Raw genomic sequence first — 24309 nt, 5'->3', positions numbered from 1 at the left:
GACAGCTCAGAGCCTGGAGCTGCTTCAGATTCTGTGTCTCCTCTCTGTCCCTCCCTGACTTGTGCTCTGTGTCTCTGTCTCTCAAAAATAAACAAACATTAAAAAATTACTTAAAAAAAGTCCTACATAGTTATGCCTACTATTAAATGTCAGAATGAGCTAGGGCATAAGAATTTCAAGTGGAGCCCTTGTCCCCAGTAACGACCTTGAATAAATACCTAGCTTTTAGCTCTACTTTTCACTCATTATTCAATTATGTGTACCTACAGTTTATGAACTCTGAATCTCTCTGGAACTACATCAATTACGGTTTTTGTAGAGTTCTTGTAGTAGATTCTAGGTGTGCCTTTCTCACTTCTCCTCACACACTCCCAGCCTCAATGCATTATGCTAATTTGTTGAAGTATCTTGTCCATTATGATCTCCCCTCTTTACCACCAAATCTCCCTACCATCTTGGGTTTATTGTTTTCTACATTTTTCTATACTTTCATTTCATTGTGGTCTCAATGAAGACAGCTGGCTATAGTGGTGAAGTTATAGTTCAATTTCCCACCATGAAGCAGAAGTCCTAATAAAGCTTTCTCAGGTTGAACTCTTTCTGGATGATATATTAATGCTATATATGTTTGATTTCTCATTCCCCTATCTCCTAATCTGCTCCCATTGTTGTCCTATCATGAGTAAAAATCAAAGCAGGTGGGAACTTAGGAAATCTTCATTTACTCCAGTATTTCTGACGGTGTGGGACTTGCAAGCTTGCAACCACTCTGTAATTCAAGATGATTTTAGATGGTTTATAGAATAACCTTTTAAAAGTTGCCGTAGTTATATAATGACTATTGTCAAGACGATCTTTTAACTTCATGCAAAATCCTGCCCCTTCCCTGAAACACCAGCAACAAAGGATGAAATAATTATTTAAAAGGCATTTCCATACTTGAAAGCAAAGTACAAACAGTAGACAAGAAATACGAAGAAACTCATCGTCTTAAAAGCAGAAGTTTCTATTTGTTGAAAGTGAAGTAAATAAAGATCTAGAAGTTTACCTCCTCCAACATGATGGGGTTCAAAGCACTCACTCATGGTGGGGACTCCTAGACTAGCAGAAGGAAGCAGAAGCAAGCAGAAGCAGCTGTTGGGTTGAGACTGGGACACACTGCTATATACTGCGGGGAATAGATGTATAATATCCTTGGGAGAGCTGAGATTCCAGAGTGAAAAAGAGTAAGTTCTGAGCTGATGAGCCAGTGGAGGCATTAATAAAACTGCCAGGAATCGAGAAGTAATGAAGGTGGAAAGAAAAACACACACTTCAACAAACTGAGTTGGCAAACGAAACTCCAAAGCAGGGCGCCTGGGTGGCTCAGTTGTGAAGCATCTGACTTGCACTCAGGTCATGATCTCATGGTTCTAGAGTTCGAGCCCTGTACCGGGTGAGCCCTGTCTCTCTCTCTCTCTTCCTTCCCTCCTCTCCCCGCCACCCGCACCCCCACCTTTCCCTCCTGGGATTCTCCCTCTCTCTCTGCCCCTTGCTCACTTGTGCTCTCTCTCTTTAAAAACAAACAAAATACAAAACTCCACTGCACATAGAGAAAACCAGTCAGGAAAGAATTCAACTGTCAATAGGAGAATTTACTACACCCCGAAAAAGCAAATAATGCAGCTATCTTCTGAAAACAAGTACAAAGTAAGTAATTGGGTGGCTCGGTCAGTTAAGTCTCCGACTTTGGCTCAGGTCATGATCTCGCAGTTCAGGAGCTCAAGCCCCACATTGGGCTCTGTGCTGACAGCTTAGAGCCTGGAGCCTGCTTCAGGTTCAGTTTTCCCTCTCTCCACCCCTCCTTGGCTTGCGTGTGTACTCTCTCTCTCTCTCAAAAATAAACACACATTAACAAAAAAATTTTTAAGTATACTAAGAGGAAAAAAATTAATATATAAGGCCCAAACTGATCAATTTGGATTGAAATACTGGCAAATATGTAAGATTTTAACATACCTATTCGAAAGCTGATAGATCCAAAAATAAGTTGAAAAAAAGAAAAATGAAAAAAAAATTAGCTAATGAATCTGAACTGCCTTAAAGGAATTTAGCTCTCTGCTAAACTGTGAGCAACTTGACAGAAGACATTCATTGGCTTAAGTTTCTTTATACACCCTGTAGTACCTCACACAATTCTTACTTATACAGTAACTCAATGAGTATTTATTAAATGAATGGCTGACTTTCCATTTTCATGTATAAAAAGATTTTCACAATTATTTTAAGGTATTCTTTCTTTTTTATTTTAATGTATTTTTTCATTAAGAAATAATTCCATTTTCATAGTCTCTCACTCTGTTTCAGTTTAGGGAAACAAATAATTATGGGATAAACAGTAATACCTAGCATAACATCTAATACTTACAAATTCAACAAAAGAAAGTTTACAGAATGGATGCATTAACAAGTTTTACTAAAATTTACATGTATCCATTTTTACTCCCCTTCCCAACTTCCTCCAACACGGAGATGTCTATAATTGTAGTATATTCAATTGCTTCCATGCAACACCAACTGAAAATATAATTTAAAAAAAGTTGAACACCTCATTCATATAAATTATCAGAAATATGCACAAAAATCTTCATATTAAGATTTTCTTTTTGGAGTTTTTTAACTTTCTGTAAACACATCTTTGCACTGAGAGCTTTTTAATTTCCTCATAGCTCACTGTCCAAATACAGTATTTCAAACTACTCAGGGGACTAGTAAGAATGTATTTTGTAAAAATTACCAAATGCCCAAACTCCATTCCTGTCCTCTCTTAAACAAAATGGCACTCTACAAGTTAACAGCCACTTCTCTTTAAAAAAAATTTTTTAATGTTTTTATTTTTGAAAAAGAGAGAGAGAGAGAGAGAGAGAGAAAGAGAGAGAGAGAGAATGTGAGCACGGGAGGGTCGGAGAGAAAGGGAGACACAGAATCTGAAGCAGGCTCCAGGCTCTGAGCTAGCTGTCAGCACAGAGCCCGACGCAGGGCTTGAACCCACGAACTGTGAGATCAGTGCATGGGCCGAAGTCAGACACTTAACTGACCGAGCCACCCGGGCGCCCCAACAGCCACTTCTCAGTCCCAATACATCAAATAAGATTTACGTGTCAGAGAAGATGATTAGATCACACAAGGCAGTTGGGGGGGACGGGAGATACTGAAATAAGGGAGAGAATGGAAGGCCCAAATTAATTAAAGGGAAGAAGAAATGAAGGAAGAGTTTAGAGTTACAAAGACGGTAAAAAAAACAAGACAGGAGTGTGGCCAGAGTGTCAAGTTTCTGGCCCAGGCCAGACTATGTAAAGTGTGGGAGAAACAAGGAATCAAAATGAGGAATAAATTTTAAAGAGGAGACAATAAGTTCAATTTTGTACCTAGTGAGTTTAAGATACCCACAAACAATCAGGAAACAAATATCCTGTACATGGGAGGTTATGTACCATTACTGGTAGTGATGAAATACTGACTTTTATCAGGAGCGGGGTGCAGGAACAACTTTTTCTATCAAGGGTCAGACAATAAACAGCCTCTGCTGTGCGCTCCTCTGTTCTATTGTTGTTGATGATGATTGTTTAAACCCTTAAAAAATGTAGGAAAAAAGAAACCTATTCTTAACTTATAGGCCGAACAAACGCAGGCCAGAGGCTAGCCTGACGTAGTTTGCCTGGTGCTGATTCAGATTTCACAGCTATATAGGACACAGTTCATCCTGTAAAAAGAGAGAAGGTCTGTGAGGCAAAAATGGAAAGGCTTCTAAGAAGCAAGAATTCCTAGAAATATCAACGTTTGAGAAGCCAGGTGAAGAAGAATACGAAACAAATTCCCATTCCTTTAAAGCACACTGGCCTTGTCTGCATGGGGTACAAAGTAACATCCTGCTGGTTTCAAGTCTAACCCTTGAGAGGCCTTATATGCTCCACTTCTTTTTATGGGACCTGCTCCTGTCATGGAAAGGTGCAGGGCACAGCCCCTGACAGATGGTGACAAACCCTCGGGAGCAGGGCTGCGTCTCCCCAGTGGGGGGCGGGGGCGCCATGCTACATCAGCCCTCCTGCAGCCAACCCACCTGCTCGCCGACAGCAAGAGTACGTCCAGACAAGATCGGCGGAACCTGCCAGCCGACCTGTAGATTCTGAAGAAATAATAAACAGTTTTAAACCACTAAATTTTAGAGAGGTTTGTTACACAGAAATAGCTAACTACTACATTGCCCTTCTTGGACCAGTCTATAAGATAGTCGCTGGGCCACCCAAGAAATTGCTTTTAGTGGAATGACAGAAAGCAGAGCCCAGAATAAAAGGTATTAAGAAGTGAACACGAGGCAAACAACAAAAACCAACAAATATAAACATTTCTTCAAAAGGCTGTATCATGACAGGAGGGAGAGAGGTGGAGCGCCTGCTAGAAGGGGCTACGAAAATGAAGACTAACGGAAATGAAAAAAGGATCTGGTGACCGCACAAGGAACCAGGAGGTGTGATAGAGGGTACAATTACAATGAGAACACCAAAAAAGGAAGAGTTCAAGGGTTGAAAGAAGACAGGATACAGAACACAGATCAAAAGAAAATCCTACCCAGGGTGGTCTGAGGCTGGAAAAACAGAGGTAAAGACCAGTGACCAAATGACCTTACAGATAAAGAGATCGCTTGCATGAGGATCGTTCTCACTTTGATTCAGGAAGGTCACCTGGGTAGAAGGGAGTGAAAGGGGTATGGTGACCAACTTTTTAAGAACTGCCATAAGCGGTATTTTGGGAATAATAATAATTTTTAAAAACTAGAAGAATAGAGGGGCATCTGGGTGGCTCAGCCAGTTAAGCATCTGGCTTTGGCTCAGGTCATAATCTCACAGTTGATGAATTTGAGCCCCGTGTCCGGCTCTGTGTTGACAGCTTGGAGCCTAGAGCCTGCTTCAGACTGTGTCTCTCTCTCTCTCTCTCTGCCCCTCCCTGGCTTGTGCTCACTTGTTTTCTCTCTCTCACACACAAAAATAAACATTAAAAAACGTTTTTTTAAAGAGCCAGAAGAATAGAATAAGATATACAAGGAGAAACAGTGAACAAAGAAATTAATACCTTGAACAACAAGTTTATGATGGTGTTAGGCAACGGAACAATAAAGTGTGCTAAACCTCGCAATCGTGTTCAGAGGTACAGTAAATGTCATTAGAAAAATATAAGGGGCACCTGGGTGGCTCAGTTGGTTAAGCATCCGACTTTGCCTCAGGTCATGATCTCACAGTTCGTGGGTTCGAGCCCCACGTCGGGTTCTGTGGGGACAGCTAGCTCAGAGCCTGGAGCCTGCTTCAGATTCTGTGTCTTCTTCTCTCTCTGCCCCTCCCCTGCTCATGCTCTCTCTTTCTCAAAAATAAAACAGACATTAAAAAAATTTTTTAAAGAAAAGAAAAATATAAATAATCAGGGTTAAGTTAAAATTCAAGGGCAATTGCTAGAAATGATGTAAATGTACATATGTTTTTGAAACCCATAAAGAAAAAGACAAGGAACAAAAACACAAGGAGCACGAGGAAGATAAAATTTTAAGAATGCATAATAGAAAAAAAAAATCAAATAAAGTGACAGAAATCGACTTAGAAACAGATGTGTGTTTTGGACCAAGATGGAGTAACAGTAACTGACTTCACCCTGTAACCCAAAACAGCCAAAACCACTGGACAATGTACATGAAATGATGGGCTTTCAAGACACTGAGCATTAGGCAACAAAGGACAGTGCTCTGTGAGATACGGAAAATAAACAAGGTGAGTCCCATGACTACCCACACTACTGCCTCAAGAACGTTTCCAGGCAGAAGCACAGGGAGGAGAAAATAATGCACGGTCCAGAAAATCCAAGGCAGCCCGGCCTCCCAGAGCAAGGCACCAGACAGGAGACCTGCACAGAAAGAGAAAGCTGACATCTGCAGAGTTCCCGTGAGCCTCCAGCAGAGTACCGAGCAGCACACACATGTGAGGAAGCTGCCTGATACTGGGGGAAAACAGCATGAAAGGACTGTCTTTGGGCTCACAAAGAGCCGACCGGTAACGATGCCTCTTCCTCTGAGCCACACTAGGAAAGGTCATCCTTCATGAGGAGTTAGAGTAGAGAACACAGGAGGGGACAATTGCCCTACACTGAGCAAGGCACCAGTGCTCCCTAAAAAAATCATAAAATCAAGACAGGAAAAGGCCCAATAGTTTCCAAGTAACTTAACTGTATCCCAAACAAACATCAAGACGATTTCTAGGAAAGAAAGCTATCTGGCACTCAAGCAAGGAAAAACTGACCATGTCTGACACCTAATCCAAGATTACCAGGCATGCAAAGAAGCAGGAAAGAAACAACTCAGAATGAGAATAAGGAACCAGTCAAAATTTATCTAGAATTGACACAAATGGTAGAATGACCAGAGAAGAATATTAGAAGTTATTACAACTGTGTTACCTATATTCAAATAGGTAAGGAGAGAGTTAAGGAAGATCTAAAATGAACTTCTAAAGATGAAAACTACTGTGTTAGAGACAAACAAATACAGTGGGATTAACAACAGATCAGATAATACATAAGAAAAGATCAGTGAACTTGAAGGCACTGCAACAGAAATCATTGAAGATCAAACACAGAAAAAAAAATTTTAAACAGAAAGAAACAAGTATCAGTGAATTAAGTGGGTTACTACACAGATAATCAGAATCTCTGAGAGACATGACAGAAATCTACTTGAAGAAATAATCGCCAAAAATTTTCCAAATTTGATAATAACTATAAACTCACACGAAAATGAAAACATAACATATCGGCATTTGTGGGATACCAGTAAAGCAGTACTTAAGGGAAAATGAACAGCATGAAACCTTATTAGAAAAAAAAGAGGCTTCATATCAATGATTCAGCTTCTATCTTAGAAGCTATAAAAGGAAAAGCAAATTAAACACAAAAGTAGGTTAAAAAAAAAAAGGCAAATTAATAATAAAGGTTGAGGCAAAAATTAATGAAACAGAGCCTACAGATTTTAAAAGGATAAGGGAATATTATGAACAACTTTATGGGAATAAATTTTAAAAACCAGACGAAATGGACCAATTCTGAGAGACTGAAATGACCCAAAACCCACTTAAGAAGAAATAAATAATTTGAACCTTCTGTCAAAGAAATTGAAATTGTACTTAAAAACCTTCCCCAAAGAAAACTCGAGGCTCAGATAGCTATGTTGGTAAATTCTATCAAACATTCAAGGAAGATACAATATCAATTCTGTGCAAACTCACTAAAAAACTGAGGAAGAGGGAATACTTCACAACTCATTCTGAGGCCAGCATTATAATAATATTAAAGCTAGACAAAGACAAAAAAGAAAGCTACAGAGGAATAGCTCTCATTTAACAAATCCAATACAAGAAAATATTGAAAGGCTAATACATCATGAACATCTTGGATAATTAAATATGATTTATTCTAGACATGCAGAGCAGGTTTAACATTTAAAATCATGTTGGGGCACCTGGGTGGCTCAGCTGGTTAAGCGTCTGACTTTGGATCAGGTCATGATATCGCGGTTTGTGATTCAAGCCCTATATCTTGGCTCTGTGCTGACAGCTCAGACCCTGGACAGAGTCTCCCTCTCTCTCTACCCTTCCCCCACTCATGCTTTGTCTCTATCTCAAAAATAAATAAACACTGAAATAAAATAAAACCAATCAATGTAATTCACTCTATTTAATAAACTAAAGGAGAAAATAGATGCACACACACAAAAATTTGACATCCATTCCTGATAAAAAGTCTCAGCAAACCAGGAAAAAGGAACTCCTTCAATAACACAAAGGGGCATCTACAAAAAAAACAAAAAACAACAAAAAAAAACAACCTACCATTAAAGACTAAACGCTTTCTCCCTAAGATCAGAAATCAGACAAGGCTGCTCCCTTTCATCACTTTTCTTCAACACTTCACTACAGGCTCTAGCAGGTGCAAAGGCCAAAAAAGAAATGAATTAAATTAAATAAATGGCATTCATATTGGAAATAAAGAAGTAAGCTATCTTTACTTACAGATAATAAGACCATCTCTGAAGAAAATTCAACGGAATCTACAAAGAAGCTACTAGAACTAAAAAGTGAGGTTAGCAAGTTGCAGATACAAGATTAACACACTAAATCAATTTTATTTCCATATATTGTCAACAAAATATAAGAAATTGAAATTGGAAGTATCATTTTTAACAGCATCAACAATATGAAACATCTACAGATAAATCTGGTGAAACACATGGGAGACCTGTGCACAGAAAGTAACAGAATATTTGAGAGAAGTGATAATGAATGCCTAAATAAATGGAGAGATGTGGGCTGGAAGATGTCAACTGTCAAACCGTGTTAAGATGTCAATTTCTCCCAAATGATTTCCCAATCAAAATTCCAACAGGGTTTTCTATAGAAATTGACAAAGTGATGCTAAAATTAATATGGAAATGAAAAGGACTTAGATAACCAAGACAGTTTTGAGAAAGAAAAAACTTAGAGGGCTACACCTGTAATGAAGCAACAATAATCAAAACAGCATGGCACTGGCATAACAACAGATAACTAGGCCAACAGAACAGAAAAGAATCCAAAAGGGGCGCCTGGGTGGCTTAGTCGGTTAAGCGTCCGACTTTCGCTTAGGTCATGATCTCGCAGATCGTGGGTTCGAGCCCCGCGTTGGGCTCTGTGCTGACTGCCAGCTCAGAGCCTGGAGCCTGTTTCAGTCTGTGACTCCCTCTCTCTCTGACCCTCCCCTGCTCACGCTGTCTCTCTCTCTCTCTCCTAGAAATAAATAAAACATTAAAAAAAAATTAAAAAAAAAAAGAATCCAAAAACGTATATACCTATAATACACAACTGATTTCTGACAAAGGTGCAAAGCCAACGCAGTGGAGAAAAGACAGCTTTTCAACAAATGGGTGTATGGGATAATTAGATATCCACAAGCAAAAAAAAGAAAGAAAAGAGAAAGAAAGAAAAACTTTGATACTCATCTAAAAATCAACTCAAAGCAGATCACAGACCTAAATATAAAACCTTAATCTCCAAAAATTTCAGAAGAAAACATAGAAGGAAATTCCATGGCCTAAGTTAGGCACAGATTTCTTAGAGGCGACACAAAAGAATAATTCATTAAAAAAGACTGATAAAATGGACTTCATAACTGGAATCTTTTAACACTGTTAAAAGAATGAAAAGACAAGTAAAAGACTGGGAGAAAACATCCATTTTAAAAATGGGCGACCGGAGAGGGGTCTGATCAGTCAATTCACCAAAGAAGATACATGGATGGGAAGTAGCACATGGAAAGAGATACATCTCACTGGTGATTTGGGAAGTGTTAATGACCTATTATAGTGGCTAAAAGGAAGAAGCTGACCATGTCAAGTGCTGGTACATGTATGGAAGAAATCTGCTCTTGGAGATGGAATATAGTATGTCCACCTCAGAAAAGAGTTGGACAGCTTTTACAAAGTTAAGCATACACACCTACCATCTGATACAAACATTCTACTCCTAGGTCTTCACTCAAGAAAAATGAGAACATATGTCAACATGAAGGCTTGCATGTCAATGCTCATAGCACTTTATTTGTAATACCCCCAAAGTGGAAACAGCCCAAATGATCATCAACAGGTACATGGAGAAACAAATCATGGTATTCCAGAAAACAGAAGTCTACTCAGAACTACCGATAAACACGGCATGGGCAAATCTCAAAATAATTATGCTCTGTGAAAGAAACCAGACAAAAATAAAGCATACAAAGAATTCCATTTATATAAAGATCTAGAAAATGCAAATGTATCTATGATGAAAGAAATCAGCAGATCAGCAGTTGCTGAAGAGGTGAAGATGGGAGTGAAAGAAGAATCATAAAGGGGGACAAGGAAACCTTTAGAGGTGACAGATATGTTCATTATTTTGATTGTAGTAATGATTCCATAGGTATATATTCATTTAAAAACTTACCAAACTGTACACTTTAAACATGTAGGTTTATTATGTCAATTATACCTGTTTATTTAAAGTGAGCACACAGGTGGGGGAGGGGTAGAGACAGAGAGAGAGAGGGAATCACAAGCAGGCTCTGCACTGTCAGCACAGAGCCCAATGCGGGGCTCAAACTCAAAAACTGTGAGACCATGACCTGAGCTGAAGTCGAGTTGGACACTTAACGGACTGAGCCACCCAATTATACCTTAATAAAGCTGTTATTAAAAAAGCAAGTAAACAGGGGTGCCTGGGTGGCTCAGTCAGTTAAGTGTCTGACTTCAGCTCCGGTCAAGATCTCACGGTTCATGGGTTTGAGCCCCGCCCAGGGCTCTGTGCTGACAACCAGCTCAGAGCCTGGAGCCTGCTTCAGATTCTGTGTCTCCCTCTCTCTCTGTCCCTCCCCTGCTCATGCTGTCTCTATTTCTCTCTCAAAAATAAGTAAAATATTTTTTTAAAAAAAGCAAGTAAACAAAACAAAAAAGATACTTGAAATTAGTCCTAACCTATCAGTAATGCAACAAATTTAACTCCATTTAAAAAACACTGAGAATCACACTGGAATTCAAATTTTTTTAAAATCTCTATAAATACTCCATAAAACTTTTTAATCAAGATATACCTAAATAAAATTGCTCAGGAAACTGAAAATAAGGAAATGGTCAAAAGTGAGCTAGGGATGGATAGGAGGTTTGCAAAGAAGACGTAGGGAGAGTAAAGAACAGAAGTAAACTGATCAAAGTCAGACAACTGTCGGAGGTACTGGAAATCCAGTTGGAATTGGAAATTATAAATTTATAGCAACTTCAACATACGCCACTGATGATTTTCATCAGCAATGCTCAGCTGAGTCTACAAATGGAAAAGGTAGGTGGCCGGGTTGATACAAGTTTTGGGATTTGAAGGACAGATAAAACAGAAGGCAAAGTACTCGAATATTCTCCCATTGGTTTGGATCCTATGCAGTCTAGGCTGGATAGGAAAAGAAGCAACAGGTCATCAATCCTCTTGTCCAAATATTCAAGATGCTCGGCTCCATTGCTGTGTTGCACCCAACCAGTAAAAACATCAGCCCAGCTGTCAGTCTGCCAGTCTGCTCTACTATTATCCCCAAATTCACAACTTTCACCATGAATGAGAACCTCAACATTGTTTGTCAATTTTAGTATGACTTCCTGATTTCTGTTCTTTCCCAGTCCTTAAAGCAGGTATTTGAAATCTCTCCTTCAAAAGTCCCCTACTGCTCTACCTTCTGCTTATGCCTCATAATTCACAGGAAAATACAGACCTTTGAGGGGGGAGACAGGGAAACTTAAAAACGTATCTTTCAACTTTCTGCACCCTCAGCTATCACTTTATCTGTTCCCTCTGCTTATTAAAAAGGAAGAAATACTCCTTCTCTACATACTTCATCTAGCTCTGGACCCTAACTACTTCTGCACCTCCTCAGGAATCCTCCCCCATTTGGCTGGTTTTACCTCTAATATCTACCCTTCAACTAAATTTAAATGTTTATTAACATCTTAAAACAATCGAATAATCTTTCTTGAAGATACTATTCTCTTTCCATTTCAAACCTATCAGATGTTTACTGAAAAAGAAAAGTGAAGGAAGAGGCATCATGGATGACATCTAGATCTCTGGCTGGGCAAATGGGTGAGCAATGGTGCCCTTCACTAAAATGGATGATAATGAAGGAGGAAATGGTTTATAGTAGAAGGAGTTTGAAGTTGGGGCCTGTGGAATTTGAGGTGCTAGCTGGATATCTAAATGAATAGGACAAACAGGCAATCAGGTATGTGGAAATCCAGAGAGACTGGGGCATACACTTGGGAGTTGCCAATATATGAAATGGATTTGAGCCATAGGAGTTTGCACGGAGTGATTCAAGAACACAAATGGTACTTTGGAGCATCACACACACACACAAGTGAGAGTCATTAAAATAAGACACAGGGCACTTTCTATTCTGTACTGGCCACCTACAAATATTTCTAGGTATGGGGTAATCTATAGAAAGGATCAACAAATAAGCAGGAAAGAATACAAGATAACAGAGACATACAAGAATTAAAGGAGGTGAAATAACAGGACAAGTAGCAGAGAAAAGCAAAAGTCTCTGGGATCATGGTTTAGGGGAATTGTTGTTTGGGTCTGTGAATTACCACCAGGGTTTACAAGTTTAGTTGTAAGTTACCTGGGCTCTAGGACAACAGGGCTCTCCAGTTCTTCTAGGCTGTTGCTCTAGTTGAAGATTATATGCTTAATAAATGAATAAATAGCCGAAGCCTGAGATCCATGGTAACTACAAAATTTATCACCCAGTAATCTGACTTTCTTCCTTAAACCACTGAATCATGTCTTCCAAGGCGTCAAGTCTGATGAGCCATGTCACTCTAAGGTCCTCTGAGGATGCAGAAATTGATTAAATTACTAAATATCAATGATTCACATGATCTGCCTCAGCATGTTATTAAATTAATGGCAGGTTTCTAACAGAAGGTATTTCTTAAGGTTTTCTTATAGGAAATTCTAGAATGAAAGCCAATATTTGTATCATGTCATGGATTATGAAGCACTTTCAAACACAGTACCTCAAAAATATGACCTACATGATCATCCTATTTTAAAAGGATAATGAGAACGGATGAAGACACAACAGCATGGAGAAGTAAAATAACTCATCTAAATTATTACAGTAAATTATGAAGCAGGAAAGCCAGCATTAGTCTTCTAACTCATACCCATACCTGTTTTTTCCACAATTTTTAATTTAGTAGTGTAAAACATATTGAATCCAGAATGAACAACTTCCTGTATCTTCTTCACTTTAGTCATTAAATAGCAGAGGCTAAGCACTGTGCTTGGAAAGAGAAAAAATACTAATAATGTGCCTTTAAATCTAGGATCCTTACTCTGTTCTTTTATATCTGTTGCCAAGTACTTTTCTGGAAGGTAATTACCAGTAATTATTCTCTGTGATTGCTATGTGCATGTCGCAGACACTACCATTACTCTAATTACAATACAGTTAGCCAAAGCTGGATTGTTAAATTTCACTTCGATTCACTGTTTGTTTTGCAGACTATTTATAGATGTGACAGATGTATAGCGCTCAAAGACAATAATGGATTTGATATACTTTTCTGAAGCTGATATACAATACACAAAAACATTAAAAGGAACAAATTGGACAATTCAGTCAAGACTACAGCTGCTAAAAGGGTATTAGGAACGCTTCCCTTGGATTTTGAAGTCCCATTGCTAAAATAACCAGTGAATGGTTCTTTCTGTAACATTCTCAAAGTTACTAACTGCTAAGAGTGAACATATTCTGAAGAAGTAATTTAAATTGATTGTGAGGAGAAAAACAAGGAAGAATGAAATATTGCAATTTTTTACCATATTTTATTGCAATTTTTTAACTGTGATGAAATGTATGTAACATGAAAGTTGCCATTTTAATCCTGTTTTAAGTGTACCATTCCGTAGCATTAATTACATTCACAATGTTGTACAGCTATCGCTATTTCCAAAACTTTTTCCTCGTCCCAAACAGAAAGTAATAATTTACTTTCCCAAACCTATGGAGTAGTAATTCTCCCTTCCCCTTTCAGCCAAGTCTCAACCTCTAATCCACTTTCTGACTCTATGAACTTGACTGCTTTAGACTACTGGGTAAAGTACAATCATACAGTACTTGGCCTTCTCATGACTGGCTTTTTCATTTATCATGATGCCTTCCGGGCTCATCTGTGTTGCAGCATGTGTCAGATCTTCATTCCTGTCACAGTGAAACGATGTTCCATTGTGTGCATGTGCCACATTGTGCACGTTCATTCATCTGTTGGACACTTTGGGTGTTTCTACTTTGGCTACCGTGAATAATAGTTGTGTGAACATTAGCCTACAAGTATCTCAATCCTTATTTTCAAACTTTGGGGTATATACTCAGGAATTAAACTGCTGGATTACAATGGGTTTTCTACAGTTAACTTTCTGAGGAATTACCAAACTGGTTTTCACAGTGGCTTCACCATCGTACATTCCCAACAGCCATGTATAAGGGTTCTGATTTCTCCACATCTTTGCTTACACAGATTTTCTGCCTTTTTGATTATAGCCATCATAATAGGTGTGAAGTGGAATCTCATTGTGTTTGTGACTTGGGTTTCCCTAATGACGATGAGCATCTTTTTCATGTGTTTATTTTGCATCTGTGGATCTTCCTTGGAGAAAGGTCTATTCAAGTTCTTTGTCCATTTTTTAACCGACTTTTTGCTGCAGAGTTATTCTGGATATTAAACTCTTATCAGATATGTGATTTGCAAATATCTTCTCACATTCTGTGGGTTGTCTTCAACTGTCAGGAAAGTCCTTTGATGCACAAGTTTTTAATTTTAATATAATCCAATATGTCTACTACTTTTTCTTTTGTTTCTTCTGCTTCTGAAGAAACTACTGCCAAATCCAAGGTCATGAAGATGTGTCCCTGTTTTCTCCTAAAAGCTTTATAATTTTATTTTTTAAGTTTAGGGTCTTTGATGCATTTTGAGCTAAGTTTTGTATAGGATATAAGGTAAGGACTCAATTTCATTCTTTTTTGGGTCATTATTCAATTTTCACAGTACTGTTTAATGAAGAAAAAAAGCTGTATTTTCAATAACTAAGACGCCATCAACGCTATACTGCTCGTCATTTTAAAGGCTGGCAATGCTCTGACAGTGAGTTTTATTTTTCAGTATTCTAAGATTTTAATGTGGAAAATGACATTCTCTTTTTTATGTAAAAATGTTTGTGCACAGGGGGCACCTGGGTGACTCAGCTGGTTAAGCAGCCAAGTCCTGATTTTGATGGAAGTCATGATCTCACAATTCATGAGTTTGAGCCCCGTGTTGGGCCCTGCGCTGACAACATGGAGCCTGTTTGAGATTCCTTCTATCTCTCTCTCTCTGGCCCTTCCCCACGCCTGCTCTCTCTGTCTCTCTCAAAATAAATAACTAACTTAAAAAAAAATATTTGTGGGGCTCAGAGCCTGGAGCCTGCTTCAGATTCTCTCTCTCTCTCCCTCCTCCCTTCCTTGTGCTCTCTCTCTCTCACTCTCAAAAATAAATGAAACATTAAAAAGTTAAAAAAAATCTATCTGTGCACAGTGAAGGAAACCATCAACCAAACAAAAAGGCAACCTACTGAATAGAGAAAATATCAGCAATCGATATACCTGATGAGAGGTTGATATCCAAAATACATAAAGAACTCATATAACTCAATAACAAAAATAAATAAATAAATAACCCAATTAAAAAATGTGTGGAGTACCTGAAGAGACATTTTTCCAGAGAAGACATACAGATGGCCCACAGGCACATGAAAAGATGCTCCACAGAACTAATCATCAAGGAAGTGCAAATCAAGACCCTAACGAGATACCACCTTACAGGTGTCGGAATGGCTGTTATCACAAAGACAAGACATAACAAGCGCTGACCAGGATGTGGAGAGAAAGGACCCCCTTGGGCACTCCTGGTGGGGCTGTAAACTGCCACAGCCACTAGAGAAAACAGTATGGAGGTTTCTCAAAAAATTAACAACTGAAGCACCATGCATCCCTCTTTGGGTATTTATCCAAAGAAAGCAAAAACACAAATTCAAAAAGATGTAGGCACCCCCATGTTCATGGTAGCATTATTTACAACAGCCAAGATAGAGAAGCAACCTACATGTTTATTGATAAATGAATGAATAAAGAGATGCAGTGCATCTACAATGGACTATTACTCGGCCATAAAAAAGAATAAGATCTTGCCATTTGTGACAACAGAGAAAGACCTGGAGGGTATTATTATGCAAAGTGAAAGAAGCCATACAGAGAAAAAGAAATACTGTATAATTTCACTTACGTGTGGAATCTAAAACAAACAAACAAAATGAAACACAAAGTGACTCACAAATACAGACAACAAACTAGTGGTTGCCAGAAGGGAGGGAGTTGGGGAAATGGGAGAAATAGGCAAAGGGGATTAAGAGTTACAAACTTCCAGTTATAAAATAAGCAAGTCAGGGGAATATGATGTATAGCATAGGGGAACAGTCAGTAATATTGTAATAACTTTGTACGGTGACAGACAGTAACTAAACCTATCAAGATGATCGTTTCATAATGTATAAAAACACAGAATCACTGTGTTGTATAACTGACACTAATATAACATTGTATGTCAACTACAAATCAATAAAAAAAAAAAAAGGAATAACAGTGAAAAATAACGTGGTGGAAGCAACCCCAAAGTCATCAACTGATGAATGGATAAACAGTGGCCTATCCGTAAAATGGAGGAGTATTCAGGCACTACAGAATCCAAGTACTGAAACAAGGTATAATATGACGAATCTTCAGAACATTTTGCTAAATCAAAGAAGCCAATCACAAAAGACCACACAGCATGTGATTCCATGAGAAGTCTAGAACCGGCAAATCTAGCAGACACAGTAGATTCGTGGCTGTTTAAGGCTGCGGGGGTTGGGGACAGGCAAATAGATGGGTGATAGCTAAAGGGTATAGGATTTCTTTGGGGGTGAATGAAAATGTTCTAAAGCTGATGTTGGGGATGGTTACAAACACGAAAGACCATTCAATTGCCTAGTCTGAATGGGTAAATTATATGGTACATGGGCTGTTTCTCAATAAAGCCGCTTTTTAAAAAAATATTCTTAATCTGACTTTAAAAATGCGAGATGTCCATTATCAAATTTAGATTAATAAAGGTAAACAAAAAGAAGAAAGTAAAAATAAGCTTTTAGGGAAACACACAGATAACATATTTATCGAAGCCAAGTATTCTGTGACCTAACTTTTAATAGCTGCATAGATTACATGTGACAGTACTATGACTTATTTAACTAAATCTCTTTCATAGGATGTTTACAACTGCACTGTCCAATGCAACAGGCACTAGTCACAAGTAGCTATTTATTTTAATTAAAAGTAAATAAAATTTAAATGCAGCTCTACCACTGTACTAACATTTCCAGTGCTCAACACCATATGCATTTAGTGACACCTGTGGATAGCACAGAAATAGAACATTTTTCTCATTACAGAAAGTTCTATTGGACAACACTGCTTTAGAATGTTTCCAAGTTGTTCCTATTATAAATAACGTCAAAGTTATTGTAAAAAAAACTGTGTGTCTGTGTGTGTATGTACACATGTGCAAATTTCCTAGAAATGAGTCACTGGTTCAAAGCGAATACAAATTTTCAGTTTTTAAAGCTCTGGGTACAGGGATATGTCCATTTCCTTTATTAATTTAATAGATAAAGAATAGTGTCTTCTGTTTAAAAGCTGCACTGAGAATCACTATGTGATTCAACTAATACAGTTGACCCTTCAGCAAACGAATTGCATGGGCCCTTTACATGCATATTTTTTTCATTACGGTATAGTACTATAAATGTATTTTCTATTCCTTATGATTTTCTTAATATTTTATGTAGCTTACTTTATTGTAAGAATATTACATACAACAGGGGCGCCTGGGTGGCTTAGTCGGTTAAGGGTCCGACTTTCGCTTAGGTCATGATCTCGCGGTTCATGGGTTTGAGCCCCGCGTCAGGCTCTGTGCTGACTGCCAGCTCAGAGCCTGGAGACTGTTTCAGTCTGTGACTCCCTCTCTCTCTGACCCTCCCCTGCTCACGCTGTCTCTCTCTCTCCTAGAAATAAATAAACATAAAAAAAAAAAAAGAATATTACAAACAACATTTGTGTTAATCAACTGTTTATGTTACTGGTAAGGCTTTTCAATCAACTACCAGGCTCTTGGTGGTTAAGTCTTTAGGTGGGAGTCAAAAGTCATACACACATTTTCGACTATACCCCTAAATCCCACGTTGTTCAAAGGTCAACTGTGTAATATTGTATGTCAACTACACTTCAATAAAATAAATAAAAGTTGCATTGATTTGATTAGGGTGGTGGTGAAGTAGGAAAAGAGGGACAAAGGTCTCTGGTGACCAATCCATGGAGATGTTACAAATAGGGTGCCAAAGAGGGCAGTGTTTGCAAATTCTACTAGAGTAGCACCAGTCTGTACAGAAAGGGGTGACGGTACATCACACTGTCTCCACCATAGATCTTCAGTAACACCACTTTTAGGGTTAAAAATGAACATCTGTTTGTTGTCCATTTGTGTTGTTTTTTCATGAACCAATTTTTCTCAGTGTATTTTTCTACTGAGAATGATCACCTTTTTTCTTATGATCTTATAAGAGTTCTTGATCTAGAGAGGATATGAAAACTCTGCCTTCCAAATACAATTAAATGTATTTCCTTNGAGCACTGAGTGTTATGTGGAAACTAATTTGACAATAAACTATTAAAAAAAAAAATGTATTTCCTTAGCTTGTTATTTGCCTTTCCTATGAAACATAAGAGATTAACGGTTAGGTAGTAAAAGCTGGTTCCTTTTTCTTTACAGAGAAGGTTTTCCTGATTACAAACAAATGATAATAAAATTCTGTAGTAATTTTATGTTGGTATTTTTACAGTTCAAGTTAAGCTATACCTTATAGAACATACACTGGCATATGACCTAAAGAAGGATCTGAACATAATTTTTCCCGATGTTAGAATATTCCCAAATCTTAATAAAATTCCAAGGGGGAGTTTTATTAAATGTACTTTAGAACTTTAATAAAATTCACCCAAGTTGCTAAGCAGACATCCAAACCAGTCATCCTCTTCTGGAATAAGAAAAGCATATTTTTATATTTTAGCAATGCTGCCCTTGGGGTTTTGTTTTATCCAAAAAGTATCATCTCCACTCAGTAGAGGCACAGATCTTGTATTTTCCTCAAAATAAAGAGAAAAATGAGCTACATGTAAAGAATTCAGAAGAGGAAAAAAAAAAACAGAAGAGCAGCCAAAGACTGAGATTTATTCCCAGATCCATGAAAGACATAACTGTATTGACCAACGCGCTTTCCTTTCACAAAATAAAGGACAATTTCCTCGAGAGGAACCCCCAGAATTCCATGACAAATGTTTTCTTACTCTTGGTAGCAAACACTAGCATAATTTCTCACTGACAGATTATACATTATTTTCCATATGTAAAATTAAGTGATTGTTATTTTCACCTCCTTTTTTATGATTTCACTATGATTTTATTAGTCTCAAAAATAACCCAACTATGTTATACCAGGGGTTACACCTTCTACTCTTTGTGCTAGTTTTCCTATCTTGTAAGACAGAATACCATTGAGAAACCTGTATTTTATTTCAATTATGCAAGTTCCATGTTTCCAAGTAAACATTTATTATTTTTTAAAAAACCGATTCCTTCAAAGATCAATTCTAAAGCTTTAAACAATCACCCTCTCATCAAACAAATTACTGTCTCCTCACTGCGGAGGCTCCTTCTGCCAGTCTCATATCACAACTGGTTCATGCCTCTACTGTAACACTATTTGCACTATATTCCAACTGCAACTACTTTTAAGTGAGTCTGCTTCCCCTGCTCGCCTGGGAGCTCCCTGAACTCAGACCAAGTTCCACATGGTCGTCCTCATGTCCAGTTTCATCCAAGCATTGGGCACAGAGCCTAATAAATAAGACCCTGATAACTTCTGTTAAAATACTAGACAAAGCTTGTCCAAGAGCAACTGCCCCCGCCTTTCTAATCATTTAAGATCCTCATTTGGGGGCGCCTGGGTGGCTCAGTCGGTTAAGCATCCATCTTCGGCTCAGGTCATGATCTCGCGGTTTGTGGGTTCAAGCCCCGTGTCGGGCTCTGTGCTGATAGTTCGGAGCCTGGAGCCTGCTTCACATTCTGTGTCTCCCTTTCTCTGCCCCTCCCCCATTCACATTCAGTTTCTCTCTCTCTCAAAAATAAATAAACATTTAAAAAAAAATTTTTTTAAAAGATCCTCATTTGTCCTTCATATTCCTTTAATAAATACCTATCCAAAGCAATGCTCTTATTTACATGAAACTATGGTTTATAAATAGGGGCACCTTTTTTTTTCTTTTTTGCAAAGGCCACTCTATTTTTAATAAAGTACTTCCACACACATGGAATAAAATACTTCCTGTGACACATGTTATTGGTGTTTCCGTTTACAAGCAGAAAAACGGAAGCGACAAAAGATTACGAATTTGCCAAAGGTAACAGCACTGGCAGATCACAGGGTTAGAAGCTAAGGGATTCCAACTATGCGCGTGGTAGACTTTCCACTGCATCCAGCGAGTTTTAAGACAAGTAACCTTTTAACATAGTATCGGCTGTACCAGAAATACTTACACTGACCCCAGCGACCTGTTCTTGGGTTCAAATAATTTGGATAAAGACCATTTGGACGATCCATTTTCTGAAGTAGTTTCCGAATATGCATGACCTTAAGAAAAACAAAGAATGCAATTAATAAATGTCATCTAGGCTTTGTGGTTCTTCCTCACTCAGAACCTACACCAACTCCCCTGTGTGTGTGTATGCATTTGTGTGTGTGTGTGTGTGTGTGCGTGTGTGTGTGTGTGTGTGTGTGTGTGTGTGTGTGTGTGGTGGTGGTGGTGGTGGTGGTCAGGAAAGGCTTCTACTTTATAAATGATTCATTATTTTTACCAGATGATATACCAACAATTTAAAATATGAAGAGCACAGAAAAAAAACAATTTAAATGCCAACATTTTAGTATCCAGAAACAACCACCGGAAACATTGGTGATAAACATCATTCCAGACACATTCAATATGTACATACCCAAATACAAAAACAGAAATAATTTCATAGAAATGGAATCATAAAAGGACATCTGTAATAAGAAGTAGGAAACAAATTTGAATTTAATAGGTGAAAAAGTAAACTAAATTAGTGAACTGTAAATATTGATCCCATAATAGATATCCTGAAAATTCCTAAAATCCCAAAAATTCTGATTCGTAAAAATCTCCCTAAAGCTAAAGAGGAAAAAAAAAAATCACAAAAATATATTAAGGAGCTAGAAATGTCCTCAGGGACTTTATCTACATTTATGTATAGACTGGATGGATTTTGAGAGCACTTTCAAAAAAAGGCACAATGTATTCTATTCCCTGTATTATTTGTTTAAGAATGTTCTTTTTACCTCTGAAGGATAACCTGCTCAGTATGCATGACTGAAACACCTTCACAGAACTTTATATATACTTCATTATTTCCTGGGCTTGAGCACAGCACAAATCCTGTTAGGACAATGTCCCCAGTCATCTTTCATTTGGCTGGACTTGGTCACCAAGCAGGTTTAGGAGCCAGCTCAGGGATGGCGTGTCATCTGGGTTCTTTCAAGGCCGAAGCCAGCTCTATGTACAATCCCAATCTGAATGACTCTGTGAACCAGAATTAGTCACTTCGAAATGATGCCCTTCGGGAAAATAAGATATTACCTTCCTTTGTCTTTTGAAAATTAGGCATACATTGAATCCTCTCTGCCTCTGTCATGGCTGCCTTTCCTTTTTGAATCTTTCCATCCATCTCTTTTTTAACGTCTATACTTTACTAGCTTGTCTCGATTTTGTCTTCTAAGTGCATCATTGTATTCTGAACACTTCGTTTGTACTGCTTCCAATTTGGCTTTCATTTCTGGTGATCACTTTTTGTTGTAATTTGTTACTGACAGCACATCTCTGAGCACTCTATTTCTGTTGCTACGTTTGTTTTACAGAGAGGAGGGCTTGTTTGGTCAGGATTTAATTGCTATTTTCTGAGAAGTATTTTTTGGACATCTCCTATATATCCTGTTCCTTCCCCCCCCCCTTTTTTTTCTGATAATATATTTTTGTATAAATTCTATGCTTGTTCTTTCTGATGAATTACTCATTACTATTTTCCTTGAACCAGCTATTCTCGCAAGGGTGACATAAAAGGCCAGGAAGAGTTTGGATACTTTTGCTTCTCCCCAAAGAGAAGCACCCACCGTCAGCCCGTGACCTGCTCTCAATGCTGCTAATGAGAACTCTGGTTCCGTACCTCTAGAAATACCATTGGTTTTACAGGACTGTGCTCTTCTGGCCTTTTGTTCTTGAAATTTGCAGCCACAAATATCCTCTCGTTTCCCAAACCACTGTGCCCTTGATTATTTATGGCAACCTTTCTTCCTAGTTGATGACGTGAAATATCAAGTATCTCTTAATTTTGTTAAAAAGGGAGTATACAGTTCTTTTTCTCCTTTTCATACTTTTAGGTGATTCCTATGTGTAAGATCCTCTACGTCAGAAATACCAGAGGCCAGAATGTCTTCATTTTACAAATGTTATCACTTTAAATCTCTTCACATGCTTTTTCTTGGTTTCTACTAGAATTGTCTCCTGCTTTTCCATGTTAGTAAATCGGTTTTCAATTAAGTAAAGTCACTTCTTTGTTGTTTTTCATTGATTTATTCATTACAGAAATATAATGTTTAAGGCCTCAATTTGTTTCTTTAGTTCTACCATCTTTTTGTATCATTTTATTATTTGTGTTGAGTAATAATTTTCCTGGGTTCAACTGCTACTATAGTATAAATTACTCATGGTGACTTACTTTCATGGTGAAGCTTGAAACTGGTTTATCAGTCTTGTACACGCCATTTACCACCATGCTTCTGTTACTGCCATGTTGCAGTTTGTTTGCACACTTGCCATGTTCTCCCTCTGCATCCTGCTCACTTTTAACAAAGTTGGCTCTGACTTGAACTTTGGTTACGTACGTGACAGCTGCATTGTCCCTGAATTCCTTCCTACTGTGTGTGCAGGGAGAGGGGACCATTCCTTCCCTCCCGGACACAATTCGAGATCTGGAGTACTAGTGTTCAAGGAGGGTGGAGGCCAAAACCCTCTGGAGCCGTACACAGTTGAGTCCTCAACACCCTGGGCACTGGTCTCCCCTGGGAGATTAATGGGGAGTACCAGGAGTCTGATGACTTGGTTTCTTTGCCCAGTAAGGATTGAGGACAAGGTGGGACACAGACTTAAGTACCATTCCAGAAACTTTTTGCTTTTTTGGAGGGGGAGGGAGGCTCTTACATGCTTATGACATGAGATTGCAGCCTTTCCCCCTTTCACTGATGGTGATAAATATTTGCAGGTCTTCGCTATTTTTGCCATTGTTGTTGATCTCATCAGGAAAGGAAAAACCCTGTGGTCTGGGTCCACTGCTGGACCCAGAATTTTCTTTACTGAAAATTCTTCTCAATTGATGAAACAGTTCATATACAGAAAGGAATATATACAGATTATACTCGCATCCCAATTTAAGAAATACACTTCTAAACACACCTTTGCTGCTCTCTTTATGCATTCACACAGTACTGTCTTTGTACTGGCTGTATTCATAGTCCTGAGTTTTATGTTCATCACTATCTTAACTCTATTAAAATCACTTCTGAAAACCTAAACGAAATATATTATTCAGCTCTGCTTGTTTTGAAGTTTTTAAAAAAATTGTATCATATTCTTTTAATTGATAAATATAACTATACTTCTTACAGCCATACTGAATTTTATTATATGAACTGCTGATACAAATGATGCTTCTATGTACAATATGATGTAAATGTACACATCAAAGAGTGGAATTGCTGGATCACAGGGTGCATGTATTTTCAACTTTACTAGATTTATCTTTTAAATGTAAGCCTTTAATGCTCCTCAAATTGTTATAATCTGCCACACTGCCCCTGTCATAATATTTCCACATATATGGATCTATTTAAGGAACATTTATTCTGTTCATCAGTCTATCTGTCTTTATGCACCAACATTTCCCCATGAGTGTCGATGTGGGTAATGCAAATCCACTCTGCATTTCCCTTCTATATAAATTCTAGAAGAATCTTGTCAAGTTTCATTTTTTTTTAAAAAGAAGCCATTGGAATTCTAACTGGCACTCAATTAACGCTACAGATCAAGCTGGAGAAGACTATACCGTTTAGCTATACATGAACATAATATCCTTCTCCATTTATTTAGGTCCTCTTCAATGTCATTCAGGTGTTTTGAATGATCTCACGGTTCGTGGGTTCGAGCCCCGCGTCGGGCTCTGTGCTGACAGCTCAGAGCCTGGAACCTGCTTCAGATTTTGTGTCTCCCTCTCTCTCTGACCCTCCCCTGCTCACGCTCTCTCTCTCTCTCTCCCAGAAATAAATAAAAACATTTAAAAAAATTTAAAGTGATACTTTCTTGCCGACTGTAGTTGGTGCAGAAAAAGGCTGGTGACTTTTCATAACTATATTGATCTTTTATTCAAAA

At 38.1% G+C, this 24309-nt stretch overlaps 1 protein-coding gene across 2 annotated transcripts in view; it reads right to left on the bottom strand.

Moving 5' to 3' along the window:
* The window catches only part of MAN1A2 (mannosidase alpha class 1A member 2), a 171766-nt gene that overhangs the window by 46887 nt on the left and 100570 nt on the right, over positions 1 to 24309 (bottom strand). For both annotated transcript variants that reach the window (XM_077767382.1, XM_077767373.1), the window contains one exon: positions 20351 to 20444. In XM_077767382.1, coding sequence (XP_077623508.1) covers positions 20351 to 20444 — 94 coding nt within the window. The remainder of the gene's footprint in view (positions 1 to 20350; positions 20445 to 24309) is intronic.

Source organism: Crocuta crocuta, unplaced genomic scaffold (assembly GCF_008692635.1).
Source record: "Crocuta crocuta isolate KB4526 unplaced genomic scaffold, BGI_CrCroc_1.0 scaffold180, whole genome shotgun sequence".
Taxonomy (NCBI): domain Eukaryota; kingdom Metazoa; phylum Chordata; class Mammalia; order Carnivora; family Hyaenidae; genus Crocuta; species Crocuta crocuta.
Note: the sequence above shows the minus strand (reverse complement) of the source record. Positions and strands in the feature narration are given on the sequence as shown.